General features: G+C 34.7%; 1 protein-coding gene across 4 annotated transcripts in view; it reads right to left on the bottom strand.

Annotated features, from left to right (window-relative positions):
- The window catches only part of CSNK1G3 (casein kinase 1 gamma 3), a gene marked incomplete at both ends in the record, with an annotated part of 60,470 nt that overhangs the window by 32,571 nt on the left and 10,376 nt on the right, over window positions 1-17,523 (bottom strand). For all 4 annotated transcript variants that reach the window (XM_082013018.1, XM_082013017.1, XM_082013016.1 and 1 more), the window contains 2 exons: window positions 621-855; window positions 2,151-2,299. In XM_082013018.1, coding sequence (XP_081869144.1) covers window positions 621-855; window positions 2,151-2,299 — 384 coding nt within the window. The remainder of the gene's footprint in view (window positions 1-620; window positions 856-2,150; window positions 2,300-17,523) is intronic.

Here is a 17,523-nt window from a genome sequence, read left to right on the forward strand (position 1 = left end):
ATAAACAAAGACTGCTTTGAGTGCTCACGTACCTTTTTCCAGCTAAATTTATTAATTCAAAAATAACAACTGACCTCTCTATATATATCATGTCATTTCTTTAGCTCATTGTATTTACAACACTAGCATAACCTTTAACTACTCTGATAAAACTTCATTAACAGTATAAGCATTAAAAAAAAAATTCAAGAAATCAGCATCAAATATAAGCTACTTGTATTCCACTACTTGGTGCATTTCAAAGGGATCAAAAAACTAGCAAGGTAGCATTGAAAACGTGGGTTGTTGCAGTCTATTCACTTTGACATCTTTAATAAGCATATCTGCTTCCCACCCACCCCACCCGACCATGATATATTGCTAATGTGAAGATGTTAGGATACAACAAGATACAGCTCATATTTCTTTTATGGGTGTCTAAAAAATTTAATATAATTATTTGCTGACCATGATGATTAGAGACCTAGAGAACCATAGTCCCACAAACAGTATTTCCATAGGGACAAACTATAATTTTGCACAGTTCACAGTAAAGAAAAACTACAACTTGGAAAATAAGATTATTTCAGACAAATGACAGCTGTTGAATTCTTGTTTCTGCACTTAAAACACACACGTACCTTTTCCTAAATGTGTATTTATACTCATGTATCTAGCTGTTCCTGTAAGGCTCTTGTGTTCTCGATATGGTATGTGCTTCTTTGTTTCTGGATCTATATACTCCTTTGCCAAACCAAAATCTATAATATGAATAATTTGCTGGGTTTTATTTCCAGGTCGTCCTATTAAGAAGTTCTCAGGTTTTACATCTCTGTATATCAAGTTCTTTGAATGGACATATTCCATACGAGAAATCTTTAATAAAAGGAAAAAACAACAGAAAGTTTAGTTTAAGCTTCAGGTTGCCACATTTAACTGCGGTGGTAGCTAAATATCTTAGATTGACTTTATATTTAGAGGAAATTACCCCTCCTATCGCCTTAAAACCAAAAGGGCTATTGGTCTTAGCAAGTTATCTTCCACTTAAAGTCAATGAAAATTGTACAAGTCCTTGAAGCAGATACACCACATCGTGTCTTGGAAACTTTCACATTGGACATTAGACAGGAATTAGTATATAACAGAGGTTATCTTCTTTCAGAAGAGCTGACACCAAGTATGTTTTGTACACATTAAAACTGTAACCAGAAATTATGTTATGAAGCAGTGAGCAGCAAAGTTCCATGTAGATCTATTACATATTAGAAATATAAATGAGAAAAGCACTTAAAGTTCACCACTATGCATATAACCTCCATTCTAGCTGGATCATTTTCTATAAAAATTTATATATTCAGAAAGGAACAGCAAGTATTAAATAAAAGCTATCTTTGGATCTGTGATAATTTGAGCATTTTAAAAAAGAAACTTTCTCATTTTGGCTGTAAATAAGCTGAATATGTCTATGTGTCCATAGTTGCAGGTCTGTTACCCCGTTACAGATGTGTTTTAAACAGTTGTTTTTACCCTTTATAAGTAAAAATATCACTACCTATTTAGGGACGTGGAGGTTCAGTATCATTAACATTTCATAAGGACTTATTTAAAACACACTGTACCAAGGTAAACATGCAAAGCCTTGTTTCTCTTTCTCTGATTTTCCACTTCCACCCACCCTCAGGTGGGAACCAAATCAGAAAATCTTCAAAAAAAGGAAAGATTCTTCACTGAATAAATCTGCACTATTTTAGTATTTCTGAAAGGGTTTGGGGCACCTTTTTTGTTTGCTTGCTTTCTTTCTGATAATGCCCAGGACAAATATTTACGCTATATAGGAGTCTCATCATCCAACTGCTTTCATGGATTACAAATATTTTTACTTCATGAAGATTTTTATTTTTCAATTAAGTATGTCAGACTAAAATTCATGATTCCAGGTTGTGATTATGAGAACTCAGAAGACACAATGAAACTACATTTATGCAATGATTCTTGAAAAACTAGAACAAAGTAAATGAAAGTGCTAAAACTGTATCACAGGCTCTTTAGAAGCCACCAACACCAATTTAAAACATGGGAAGTGCAAATCTCAAGTGAAATAAGCATTTAACCCACAGAAAACTGATTTAGTTATTCTAATAAACACTCAAGTTAACATCTATTCTACTTACCAACTGTATGGCTATCATAAGAACGGTTTTAAGAGAAAATGTCCTACCACACAAGTCAAATAAATCTTCCAAACTAGGTCCAAGTAGTTCTAGCACCATAGCATTATATTTGCCACATGGGCCAAAATAGTAAACCTGAGGTATTCCATCTGTAAAATGAAGATACAAAGTAATTATAAGGGGTTACATAAGATTAATGAACATACCAATAAAATCCCTACCCAATTTCAAGTTGACCTGGTTACAAACACATTTTTCACACAAAAGCAACAATAAAAGCTCATAAAAACTACAGGAGTACAACAGGAGTAATAAAGGCAGTACCAGTTTCATTAAATATTTTATGAATATTACATGTTTGACCTGTGAAAGATTTAAAGGTTTTTATAATAAATAAAAATCAGAACCTATCTGCTAGGTTTTGTAACAGGAAATTGAAACAGTATTTTAAAAAGATATGAAGAGAGGTTTAAATAAGCTCCTTTTCAAAAAAATAGGCATTTAAATTAAACTTTTTAAATTAAGACTATAACACAGCTTCAGGAATAAAACCACCTTATCTGTAGAAATCATCTAAAAATTTGAAAGAGATTAATGAATCCTCAAGTTTAATGAGACATGAAATCAATTTTTAGATGCATCATCAAAATAAAAATACCATAGATGACATTGTTATAGTCATCACTTGTTAGTATTCATTTTTTTCCAAATACATGCTTCTTTTACTCAAATTTGCACTGGAAGGCTTCTCCTGTCTTCTCTTCCTCCATTATTTTTGGTTTCTGTTTAGATAGCACATAAAAGAAAACATTTTTCTTAAATGTGAGTTAGCCCATTAAAAATCTAAACACCACAAAGTTGAAGTTTGTGGGTTTTTTTAAAATCTCTATTTCTAGTAAAATGTAGACTTATTTACTAATTCAAACCATATGAAGAACAGGGATTTTTTTAATGTAATATGAACAGATGACAGAGGGAATTTTTAGAAGTCTTAGGGGGAACCTATGATAATGATTCGCCCTGATTTCATTTCTGAAGTATCACACCAGACACCACTCAACTTAAAATTCTTTCAAAAACTGATGTTCAGAAAGAATCCATTAAATTCTATTCTTATTGTCAAATCATTAAAATATTTTAGACAACAGGTTTTTGAATGAAACACGATTTTATGTTTAAAATTTTATACTAACAAACACAAATTTTTCAGTTTTAGTTGTGGTTTGGTGGGTTGTTTTTTTACTTAGAAAATTATTAAAATAAAAATTAAGTTCAGAACAAAGCTTGCATCATTTCTAAACAGGATATATAGGAACAAAAATATCTCACTATATGTTCAGGTAACCCATCTCTTAAACACTCTGTAAACAGGTATAAAATACATCTATTTAGGAGAGCAAAAATCAAATTTAGTGTTAAAGCTACACTTGTTTTCAAGTCTTGCATGGAGTCCAAAACATGAACTGTCCCTCCGAAAACTTATTTCTAAGTTTAACATCTTTCCTGATGCAAAATAAGTGTTATGTTCTCCAACACGAAACACCTGAATATGTTAATTTGCTGTTCATAAAAACTATAAAAGTGAAGACTGTTACTATTGTGTGGAAGAGTTATTTTTGTTGCGTTTTCTATGTCAGCATTCCAGAAACACTGGCAGGAACAGATACTCACAGTACACGTTTCCTCAGACAGCTGGTTATACCAAAGCCATAAACACCTTGAAAACTAGGGCTGAAAGTCACGTTCATTGCACTGAAAAGATTCCCTTACTATCTAGTCTGTTACCAGAATCATTGAACAAAGGTATCCTGATGTGCACAGCTTAGACCAGCAAAACTACATGTTATCTGAAGAAATTACTTCTGTTCTTTTCCCTGAACAGGAGCATAACAAGCATGCCCATATAACAAGGTTTCTCCTGGCACAGCAGGAGAATCAGTTAAATATGTTTAACAAATCAGTTAAACATATTTAAACCTTTAGTAGAGACATAACCAACTTTCAGTTTAAGGTAGCAGTGCACATAAGATCACCCACCCCTTTAATTAATTGCTGAATTAATATTTGACAAAATAAATGCAGGTATTAAAAGACTGGAAATACTCTTTAATAGTCTCCTGCACTGCATTTACAATTACATTAGCAACAATGCCACATTGTATCTTCATGTTCACATACCTTCACATATACTAATATACTTTACCAATACCATGAAAAGTACCTATACCACCAAAATTAATATGAAAATATTCTAGACTTTATAGCTTTATATAAACAACTACCATAAGAAGCCTGGCAACCCAGAAGTTTGAAAATTTCAGTATTTAAAGCCTTATGATCCAATTTTACTTTCACCTTTTTGTACATATGCATTGTGTGACTATGTAAATTAAAAAAAACTTGGTATCATTACCCCTATTCATCTTGCACTTCCTCATATGCACAGGACCTCTTCCTCAATCAGAATAAATTTTGTTCACTTAAAGCTAGTTACTCCAGATTTTTTTTGCTCTTCGGTATGTATCCTATGTGTCTCATTTATTGTAAGTATTCAATACTCTGGGAATGTATTTTTCCTTTCATATGAGCTTTTCCTATAGTGCCCATTGTTACAATACTGTACTATACAGAACCACAAAATCTATTTTCAGAATACCATAACGAAACACTGGATTTTGCTTTCCTTGTCTGTAGATCAAATGAAAACATTCCTAACTCTGGGTGTTTTTTGAGGTACAACAAGTCTCAAGTTTTTCATACCTTTCTACAGTGCTACTTACACTCAGGGCAGAGATCTGTAATTGTGACCACTACAGCTTTGGGTAAAAAAAACAAAAAACCCACTCCACATCTTACAGTTTTAGCAAAACTAAAAGCAAATGAATGCAGCATTTTAAGAGCATTTTCACTAATCTCTTTTCCTACATGTGAGAATAATGAAAACATAAGACCTAAAAATCCAGTTTAACTGTTCAATTTTCTGAAGACTAGAGCTTCCATTTATTTTTTAAATATGCATAAACATACTCATATTTATACTAATACACTTAACATGCATAATGATACCCATTTCAGAAAGACCTCAGAACAGTAGTTCATGGCTACAAATGAAGGAGCATAGACCACACTGCACAGTACATCACAACATGGTATAAGGCAGTGGTTTTAATTTCAAAAAGATCATGTCTAATTATCAGATAATGGATCAGAAAAGATATTTGTACACATAAGGGGGTATCGTAACTCTAGAATTCAAGTTTTCTGCCCCCACTTTCTGCTATGGTGGATTACACTTGGAAATGTGGATGTGTCTGCAGAAGCAAATTAAATTATCCAACAGATGTGCAGAAACATAAGTCAAGAAAACCAACCCCAAAACACAAACCACCTGAGCATACAAAGAACAGGAAAAGCACTGGCAATTTGGAAGAAAAAGCACAATTTGTAATGGCCTGAGACACATTCTGAGAATCTCTGTTCTTGTATTTGCATGTTTAAAGACATTAACACCAAATATTCCCAAGAGAAGTTAGTCTCCTCTATTACCACTGCATCTGCTCTGTGCCCCTTCATAATATTTTAAAATACTGAACGTACTTCAAAAATACAGAAGCCAGAAGACTTTGGGGCTTTGTCTAAATTTACAAAACTCGTTTGCATGACTACATGCTAGTAAAAGAGGAAACACTTGTAGAAAATAATTTGTGACATTGTGAGATTGGTAGGCAAACTTGCTAATTTCAGAAGCATGTTTATAGAGGATGTGAAAAAAATACCCTTTAACAATTTATTCTACCACATCATATCATGAAAGCACCACAGCAATTCCTGTTAAGTATACATCCAGGGCAGGGAGTTGGCATTTCTGCTGTGATCAATTTCATTTTATTTAACATGGCAAGAACAGTACATAATCTACCTACAGCACTTGATCTTCTGATTAGATGAAAACTCCAGGATACACTAAAATTGTGTTTTATCATGTTAAGTCACCAATGTCTGGAAGGGAAGTATGGAGTATTAGGTCTAAAATTTCCTGCGTTTATAAAATCATTTCATATTAACAGTTCAAAGTACTAGAAGTTTGGAGGGTTGTTTCATTTTGTTTTTTAATCAAAATAGACTTGATGCTTTTGCTTAAGAACAATAACCTAACATCACTGTATTATAAATAAAAAACTGGCCAGATGGCTGGGCCCAAAGAGTTGTGGTGAATGGAGTTAAATGCAGTTGGCAGCCAGTAACAACTGGTGTTCCCAAGGGCTCAGTACTGGGGACAGCTGTGTTTAATAACTTTATGAATGATTTGGACAAGGAGATTGAGTGCACCTTCAGTGAGTTTGCAGACAACACAAAGTTGGGCAGGAACGTTGATCTGCTTTGAGGGTAAGAAGGCTCTGCTGAGGGATCTGGACAGGCTGGATCGATGGGCAGAGGTCAGCTGTATGAAGTTTAATAAGGCCAAGTGCTGGGTCCTGCACTTGAGTCACAACAACCCCATGCAACGCTACAGGCTTGGGGAGGAGTGGCTGGAGAGCAGCCTGGCGGAAAGGGACCTGGGGGTGCTGGTTGACAGCCGGCTGAATATGAGCCAGCAGTGTGCCCAGGTGGCCAAGAAGGCCAACAGCATCCTGGCCTGTATCAGAAATAGTGTGGCCAGCACGAGTAGGGAAGTGATCGTGCCCTTGGACTCAGCACTGGTGAGGCCGCAGCTCGAATCCTGTGTTCAGTTTTGGGCCCCTCACTACAAGAAGGGCACTGAGTTGCTGGAGCGTGTCCAGAGAAGGGCAACGAAGCTGGTGAGGGGGCTAGAGTACAAGTCTTATGAGGAGCAGCTGAGGGAACTGGGGTTGTTTAGCCTGGAGAAAAGGAGGCTGAGGGGAGACCTTACCGCTCTGTTCCTGAAAGGAGGTTGTAGAAAGGTGGGTGTCAGTCTTCTCCCAAGTAGCAAGTGATGGGGTGAGAGGAAAGGACCTCAAGTTTCACAAATGGAGGTTTAGATTGGATATTAGCAAAAATTTCTTCACTGAAAGGGTTATCAAGCATTGGAACAGGCTGCCTAGGGAAGTGGTTGAGTCACCATGCCTGAAGGTACTTAAAGGACATCTAAATGTGGTGCTTACGGACACTGTTTAATGGTGGGCTTGGCAGTAATAGCTTAACAGTTGGACTCGATCTTAAAGGTTTTTTCCAATTTAAATGATTCTATGAATTTCATTATTTCTTCATGTCTCTACATCTCCAGAAGAAAAGTCAGAAAGTAATATGTTACTAATAAAGAGTATTTGGGGTCTTTTTCCCTTAAAAGAGAGTTAATTTTTTTTAGCCACCATTTCATTTTCATGTTGCTGCTGTACACCAGTGACCTCCAAAATAAAAGTGCAGAAACCCAAAAAGTGCACAAGCCTATCCACTGAGGTGCTGGGGAAAAATATGAGAACCTGTATTAATTTTTTATCTAAAAATAAGAAACTAAGCTCTGCCAATATTATGTGTACAACTTGACACTGGAGCCCTCACTCAGATAGTTATATCACATATGGTATGCACAGGAGAGATCCTGGCAGAAGAGTGGAAACAGTAGTGTACTATTCTGTTCACTCATTTTTGGCTTATTGCAGTTTACATGTGCCCATTCAAGTGGATTTATGGAATATGTTGTCTAGTTTTCACTGAACTACCCCTCACAAAACGGACAAGCAGCTTAAAATGATTCCTACAAAGAAACCACACATTGAACGTAATGCTACTAATGCTCCCACAAACATACAAGAAAACAGCAGAGTCAATACTGCTACTCCTTATACAAGCTTATTTTCAAGTATTTCTTAAAAAGCTAACTACAGAAGACTACCGCCTTGTGTTTATGAGATCAAGAAAATGGCATTAACTATTACACATAAATTATCATGTTGTGATAAATGTTATACATCACCAAGATATCAAAATCAAAAATATTATCAAAATCATCATCAAAATATCAATAAGGGGCACATATCCTCCAGTTAGTAAATTTTTCCACAACTGTGTACATTGTAATACTAATAGTAAAATACTGGAGGTAAGTCAGACATACTTTACTGTATATTCAGAGAGTAGAAAAGGAACACGAGTGTTGTTTTCTTCTCTCCTGTTCCCAGTTTCTTAGCACTGAGTAATCAGTTATAGAATAGAACCACCTCTGTCATCTGTCAAGACTAGTTTATCACTCAAATGCTTTAGTCCACCATATTTAGGTACATGATGTCCAGAAAGTTTTTAAAGCTGACAGGTCGACTTCTTCTATAACGATGACAAGATAAAAACATTAGAAAAAAAGAAATCATTATTGGTACATTACAACTGTATCTGTCAAATAACTTCCACTTGATTTTCTTTAAAATAAAGGTATGTCTAGTTCATGACCATTATCTACCTTGGCTGTCATCTTTTTCAAGAACTTCAGCATCAAACCTGATTTGATGAGGCTGCATACTGTTCACTGCAATTATCTAATGCAATATACATGACTAGCATGAACAAAGATCCCTATCTTAAAGCAAAAATACCAGCTACTTTGTTTAACACAGATACTACACAGTAGCCTCTATTATTGCATATGTGTGTCCTCATTCAGAAAAAAAACCAGATATATAAACAAGCAGCAGAGACTGACTGTTAAAGAAATACGTAACACACAGGTCAATGGCAACACCACTTGTACTTAACCTTGTGTTCTCAACCTACCATTCACTTAACTTTGACCCATATCTTGACAAAATATCTCTACAAAATGCAACCTAAATTTGTAAAGCTGTTAGGCAAGTAAGTAGTTTTTCAGTCAGTGTTTTTCAGTTTCTTGCAATATTAGTTTCCTTCTAGAGTTTCCTCCAAGCCAGGCAAGCAACATACCTACTGATGTAATCTGCATGTATCTTATTGCTTAGATTGTCTGTTAAATGAGAACCATAAATGCCAATAAAATACTTAAGACTGCACTTGCAGAACAAGCTGTTCTGTATTCAGCTACTCACTCCCTACTGCCTTTTATTTGTAGTTTTAATTTTCAGGTGTGGCAATTCATTGGACACAAAGAAAGTACCCTAAACTGAGTAGATTGAAGATTTGCAGTTACAGCCATCTTCACTGGTACTCTGTCAAGGATACAATTCAACAACCTGCCACAAACACAAGCATTCCTTACTAAGACTACAGAATCCAGCCTGAATCCTCTGAAAGTAAGCGATTACAAAATCCAGGATAGTGCCATATGTGTTTTTTTACTTGAACCAAAGCAGCATACACAAAACCATGCATACACAAAACCAAAGCAGCATACACAGGCAGCCATACAATCTCAGGAAACATAGCACTTTATGGCTACTGAAACCATGATCATCCATGCACTGTAAAACTCTAAACATGGAATGAGCCACTATATAAGCAGTATCACTTCTTCACTGCTAAAATGCCATGTTGGAGGCATGCACAACAGTTAGACTGCATTTCTTATTTAGAAATACAAGAATATGTTTGCAAATTTAAGAAATAGTAATATAGCAGCAAGATTGTTCCATTAAGACAGATCTAATATAAGCAGTTATTTATATTACTAAAACAGAATTAGACATGCATTTTTACTGTAAGCCTTATTAAATCAAATATATACTTATCTAACAATCACAATGCTTTGTGAGCCATACCACCAAGCTTCCTTCACAATTACAGCTATTACATTTTATACGAAAAACACTGATTACTCTCTGCAATCTGTGTGATGTCTATTCCAAAATCAACACAAATTTTTGTATACCACTCAAACATTAACATGTGCACCTATTACTTATATTTAAATTTAAGCAGCTGTGTCTTCTTACCAGATCACTTGCACTTATTATAGGGGAAAAAGAGTTACTTTAACTATAAATTGAACAAATTATCTACATTTCCTTAAGCAAAATGCTAGAAATGACAGGCATAAAACAAGAAAAACTGCCAGAAACATTTTTTTATAGTTTGTTGGTGGACTATACTTAAAAAATAAACTTATAATTATGATGATCGTTCATTCTTTAGACATAAATATTAGCACACTTACAGTAATAATTGAGCAGCTCAACCCTCCTGTTCAAGTATATCAGCAGCAACGGAACTCAAAACTGAGTCAGCTTTTTCACCAAACAATTCACCACAAAACCACAGCAGTCATCAGTGCACATGAACAGATAGTTCTTCAGTCAAGAGACTCATTATTTGATTCAACTTAAGTGGTTTTAACAATGAACTTTTAAATTAAGCACAGAGTATGATTTTTTTGAAGTTCACATGCTCTGTATTTTTATTATTTAAAAGAGATTAAAAAACACTTCAACTAACTGCTTTTTGTTTATTCTCCTACATAATAACCCCAAAGTAGATAAAAGTAATAAAGTAGGACCACATTACTAAAAAAATAAAAACAAACAGTTTTCAGTTTAAGAGCAAATTCTCAGCTACCTGCCTAAGAGTATAGATCAAAGCAACATTCATGTGAAGTTACTAAAAAAAAAAAAAATCACTTCTCGTGTATACTGAGTGACTGTTAGCAAGATATATGGGCAAGTTATGAAGTGAGACAACTCAAAGACACATACTCAGAACTTCTAAAACATTATTTACTTATATAAAACTAAGAGTACCCTGAACTGAATTACTTTCTAACTCTGAAGTTAACAGCTCAGCATTTTGTCCTCAACTTTCATTGTTATCAGTTGTTAGAAATATAATGCACTTGTTTTAGAAATGAAGTTTTATTCTAAAAATCTGAAGCTCTGGTAAATTATTACTCCTTTAATTTAGTACCGGAAACATTCAATTAGCTAATTAATATGTTTGCACATATATCACATAAGAGTACTCTTATAAAAGTCTTTTCAAACTCACTTCAAACCTGGTAAATTCCGTAATTTTCATCCTACGACAACAGCAAGTGCAGGATGCCAATCCTCAAGTATTTTGAAAGATAAAGAATGAGGTAAGTTATTTAGATTGTTTCTATAAGATCCATGAACAAAAATGATCACTTGTCACATTAATATAGCTACAATTTACTTCTAGCACTACCATCAAGCAGACATGTTATTAAGATACTTCCTTATGATAGAGTAGAATATTGATATTGTAACTTATTTACTATCTAACAGTTGAGAAAGGAATTAAGAAATCATAATAAAGCAATGATAATTTTGTCTTGGGAAGAGTTATATCAGAGCACAGACCCTGATACACTGTGATGAAACCATGCTGTGTTGCATTTTCTTCCACAAGCTGAAGTGGAAGGGTGTCTATGGCCCAGGGGATGAGCTGGAGGTCATCTGAATAGCAATCTGAAATCCCATTGTCCTATCCCATATAAAAGTAGTGTTTTTAGTGGTTCCAGGTGATAGATTAAAAAAAATAAATCACCTATCACTACCTTATATACAGAAGATAACCTCCCTTTCACTGCCAGTATCTGCCTCATGCATTCTATATCCTGAATAGAGTTCTATAAAAAAAATTGAAAAGGTGTCATTGAACATTCAAATCTCACACACATGTGCTGGTCTGAACTGAAATTAGATGAAGAACCACATTTTCACTACCAGAAATATTTTTGTCTTTACCTATGGGAAAAAGCACTGAACATTGAAGTACTGAACCACATTCTTGGCCTTCAGCCCAAACACCTTTTCAACACAGAAAACAAGGAAAAAAAAACTATGAACAGCAACATCTATCCTACCAGTCAGCATTAAACTGTGTATAATGTACCCTATAACAAAGAAGTGTTCAATCTCAAGCCTTAAGGCACTCTGTACCAAAACAAATCAGAAATTCAGAGTATTTCAAACTATCTTTGCTAAATTCCCAATCAAAACACACTCAATCCATCTGGAGAATCCTGACATGTTCAAAATGCTAAAATAAATATTCTGCTGAGCCTGACTACCAAAATGGTGAGCAGACTCCACTCCTCTACAACAGCAGTTGACCACCATGCACAAATGCTTACTATAACTCTGGCTGCAACTTCTCAAGACTACATACAGACTTGTTCTTACACTAACAGCATTTACTAGCCACTACATACACAAGCTATCTGTTAACTTTTCTGTATCTTCCAAAATTGCATTATGCCAGCATTGCAATCTTCTTCAACCACTAACCCAACGGTAACTTCTTGATTACCGCTGTCCAAGTAGTATGATTCTGTTAGGCCTAAGGCAGGCTCTCATGTCCTCAAAACTGAAAAATATTTAGCTAGCAATGTAGAATGCACTTACCACATGACTGTTAGTAGCAAAGCATGGAAAATATTCTCACATACAGAATGCAACACTTAGCATTCATTTCACACTAGACATAACCTTTTAAAATATACCTTTTTCCATAGTACGCAAATTTATAACTAACACCAGCACTAGCCAAATGGTCACCCTGCAAGAAAAGTGTTTGCACTTTTAAGAGTGGAAGTGTTAACTAGACTTCAGCTGAAAGAACAGAAGTACAAAAGTTAAGAAAAATAAAATACCATTAACAATACTGAGCATCTGCCTTCTCCAAAACATTAATACAGCAGTTTCAGAAGTAGGATAATCCACAGCTGAACTTTGAGAACTGAGATCTTTGCCTCTTTCAAAAAGGACCTCAAATGAAAAACTAAAATCCAACAATGGATAACCCTTGTTGCTGTAGGCAGATAATATAGTAACAGTCTGTTCTTGGTAAAACAGCAGCATTGTGGACACAAGCTCTACTAGGGCAGGTCAGGCAGGCAATGCCTGCCATTCTTTTGTTCCACTCGTCAAATAGTTAAGTACAAGCAAGTCCTCATTCACTTCTAAAGACACCCAGCCATTATGGTTAGTGACTCACAGATTTCTTAAAAGATGTTAGAAAAAAAAAATCAAATAGTAAAAGTTGAATAGTTTTTATGCTCTTCAGCACATAACAATACATCACTTCTTTAATATATACACAGACTCCTTACTGCAAGAGGGAACTGAGCCACACTGTAAATACCTACCCATCGAAGAAATACGGCATTTTAAAAGTTTTCACCAGTAATGTTTTTAAATTGAAAAATCCCTCAAAAAAATTTTCAGCTTTACTGCTCAATACTCAAACTGAGCCAGCAGTTACTAATTTCCACCCCAACCCCCAGTCTCTCCTAGTAGGAAAGCACATTGAATTTATGTGCAGCTAAATTATGGGTATAGCACATGAAATACATCTACAGCTCATCGTCTTACCATGAGGAGAAAGACTGATAGCATAAAAGATTAATACAAAAATCAACAAAAAGTACAAAACTGTTTTCTATTAATTCTGAAAGTCTTAGGATAGTTTCAGGTAACAATTCAGCTATAGTTTTATTTGTAGTAGTGCACTTACGAAAATGTATCAGTCTTATCATTCATACTTGGATACCATGAAAAAATACTTTTAACTAGAATTTTATTAGAATTAAAGATATTTTAAATTCCATCTGTAGGTTGCTCATTCAGTTGACTACAAATATCTGCATACTGACAAAATTATCTCCAACTTCATGAGGAAAGCATGCTCACAGTTATTGAGTGACAAAATTATGGCAGAAGAGAGACAGCAATTTTCATAAAATTCTCTGTTGGTATATAAAACTTAAATGAAAGCTACATAATAAATTGACCAAAATAAGCCACATTTTTAAAAACAACTCTTAAATTAGTTTAATAAGTTTTAGATCCATTCACATGAATAATTTAAAATGTTTCCAAAAAAAAAAAAGGCCCAAAAGTACATAAAATCTTTCCTGTTTAAGAAAGATTCTTCACATTTTTTTTCCTGACAAACACCTACACATTACTGCACATTCACAGGCATTTCAGGAAAAAGCATATCTGAATGTGAAGTTACAGATTATAAGCCTTCTTTATGAGCAGATTCTCTCCCAAGGAATACAGTTTTTAAATGTTAATGCTTTTTCATGCAAGTCAAAAGTACTTTTTATTAAATACAAAGAACACTCTCAGTTCAAAGATCCCATGTATAAAACCTGCACAACTATCACTTTTTTATGTCTATTTGTTCTGTCAGGGAGCAGAACTATAAAAGATCCCCCAAATTTTTTTCACTCAAGCATGTCTTCCATGTTCAATGGCATTCAAGGAGCAGAATAACAGGACTCTTACCACAGAAATTAAAAAATAATAACAATAATAACAACACCACAAAACAACTAAGTCACAAGGTCATTAAAAACGAAAGAGAAGAGATATTATAAGAATAAGCAGACTTGTAGTAGACAAATATTGGCTGGAGATAAGGGAAGAAAAGAAAACACACAATTTCAAAATGCTACTCCTTCCATCAAGGGCATTCACGACATCAGAGGAAGCACTAAGATGCTCCATTAAAAAGGCTTAGAAGGTAAGACAATCTGTTGCCGAGTAACATTTTCATTACTTGCTTTCAGGAAGGTATTTCAGGAAAATAACCTCATTTTCTTCCAAAACTATTCATTCACATGTTAATGTCTCTCCTTCCTTCCCATGCCACACCTAAATAAACTGGGATTTCACAGGGGCTACAGGTATTTTATCCCTCAAGCTTCAGGGTAGCACAGGTAGCATAACCGCTGGAATTAATAGTTCCTATTTGTGAAAAAATAAAGTTTGATTTATAGGACATAATGGCTCTGCTTACAAAATTGGGAAAGAAAGGGAATACTAGTCCCTTTTCACCAGTTGCTTCTGAAACCATTTTTAGTAGTCACTTGCTATTAATACACGTGTGTACATGTATGCACAAGGAGAACAAGTGGAAAGGCTATTTAATACAATTAAATGCAAAATAAGCAGTCCATAAAGCTATCAGCCAAATTACAAGAAGTTTTTTTGTGAATAAACAAAAACAGCTAAGAAAAAGACTACGTGGATTTTTAGAAGCTGAGAAGCCAGAAGGCTCTAGACAAATGGAACTGCCACTACAGTGATTAAGTATTTATTAGAGAAACCTCCTATTCACTCACAATTACTGTACTTCAAATTTCTTCCAGCAATAACAGCTACTTTTGTACCCCCTATGATGGACTCTTCTGCCGCTTGCACAATGAAGATACACTTCCTTCAATTTACTCTCGCTAACAGAAGTACAACCACTGCCCATAAAGCAACATTATCTATATGGATAGATGTGGCATAAGATTTTTAGTATCTCCTGATACTACAGAAACTATATAATTCTGCAACTTTTTTTCTAAAAGGGTCTTAGGTTGCATAACTTCCCATGTTTGAGGGCCAAACTCCTGCAAAGATGGGAAAAGGGAAAGTGCCACAGAAAGACAAGGAATCAGTGATTTTTTTTAAACTTCTCTCCATGAAGACAGCAGCATGAATATTACTTTCTTCATGATGAGTCTTTCCCACAAAACTCATTAAAAGGAGTCTCAAGTGGAGTGCCTGAGAAAATCAGACAAGACTTAAAAGGAGATTACAAGGTTCTACACTGCTGGAGGAGGCTTTCACTTTGGAATAAAAGCACGTTACTTTGACAACAGAGGTGTATAGAAGGTTCTTCATCAATATTAAAGATTGCTAGTAACTCATCAGTTTTGTAGTCTTGTTTTCATCCTCATCTTCATGCAAAGAATCAGAGTGATTATTCTCCTTACAGTACTTCAATACAGCACCAGAGAAAGTGATAGTTGTTGCACAGCGAACACTGAATGACACCTGAAGTAAAGCAGACCAACTTTCACTTGCCTGCATTCTTACATTAAACACAGTCTCCCAATCTTATTCAGCAAACAAAAAAGGTAAAAGAAAAGATATTTTTCCCAAGAAATATTCCCATAAGGGTTCCTACCTCTAAGAAGCATTTCCTATTTTCTGCAGTCTGAACTAGTATACCTCCACTACACAGCTACTTTGCTATTTTAGATAGTTACACCTCAGTTTTCACAGCTGGGTACTGTCCGTAACTTGTGTGTTGCTGTGTCTCATTAGTTAAGCAATTAAGATCTCTGCTTTCCACTTATCAGCTCTTCCAAAATGCTAGTCTAGTATATGCTGATTATTTACAACTACTTAGAAAAAAAAGGGCATTATACCCTCATGACTTTCTCCAATTAGTAAGCATACAAGCCTTAACATTTTGACTAGACATTCTACAACTTAATTTTCCATCTCTGAACAAGAATAGACAATGTCATGTCTTGCAAAGAGTTATCCCTAAAGATTCCTGGATGCAGAGCATTCATACCACAGCATCAAAAAAAGGTTCTGTACGAATTGAAAGTATTGGAAAGTATGTTTCCCTAAAGACGGTCTTTAAAGAAGAGCACAAAATTTTGAAAGGTACCTAGCTGGAGAAACACTATCCAGTTTGTGCATCAATGAACATATGATCCTGAATTTCTGAAAGCAAAAGTAGTATTTAAAAAGTATTAAAATTAATCATAACACATACATTCAAGACAAAAAAACGAAAGTAATATGGGCATGTTCATTTTGTATTCCCTGACTTTCGGAGATGACTTTTCAGCTTCAGTAGTACTATATTGTAGTTTAAGCATAACTTCAAAATCACTATTACAAAATACAAGCTGCCTTTAATAGCAAACCATCCCCTCCCCAAAACCATGAGTGTGCATGCAGAAACCAATTATGAGTAGTCTATTTTATACAATCAACTTCTACGTTAGTAAAAAACTGAAAAAGTAACTAACTACACGACCTATGAAAAACTATTCCAAGAATTAAATGAACACTTTCAAGGAAGAGATATCATAAGATTTTTTCCCTAGAGTATAACTTATTTAGGGAAGATTTGTACTCATTTGCTTAGTTTAAGCAGCTTCACATCTTGCTAACTGACTATATACAGTTTTGTGAAAGGCACAAAAATATGTGAGAAGTTTTAGGTATTGCTAACCTCTAAAAGCAAAAAGTGATAATTGGGTCATCGAGGGGACAATCATAAGAGTATTTCTGGGTATAAAAGCATCAAGGAGAGCAAAGTGAGAAATTCAAATCTTAAACCGCATTTAAAGCTAAGCTGTTTTAGAAGTATTTAAGAGGCTTAAAACTAGTGAGCAGCAATATATCCTGTATCAATGGAAGTGAAGTCAAATCAAGACTGAAGCTACTTAAATATCATAGTAACTTTAAAAATATGTGATTATTAGATTAGCAGTTTGGTCATTTATTGTGTTTATTCAAAGAGAACGCACTGGGAATACTCCAAGAATGCTTAGTTTAAGGTATACCCATATGCACACAAATTTCAGTGATATTTAAGACTTACTAAGTAGTCCTAGGATTTCACAGACACACTTTAAAGAGTAGAACAAAAGAAGTCTTAAAATACTAGAAAAATGTATACATTAACC

This window comes from Phaethon aethereus (genome assembly GCF_964289735.1).
Source record: "Phaethon aethereus genome assembly, chromosome: Z".
NCBI classification, from domain to species: Eukaryota; Metazoa; Chordata; class Aves; order Phaethontiformes; family Phaethontidae; genus Phaethon; species Phaethon aethereus.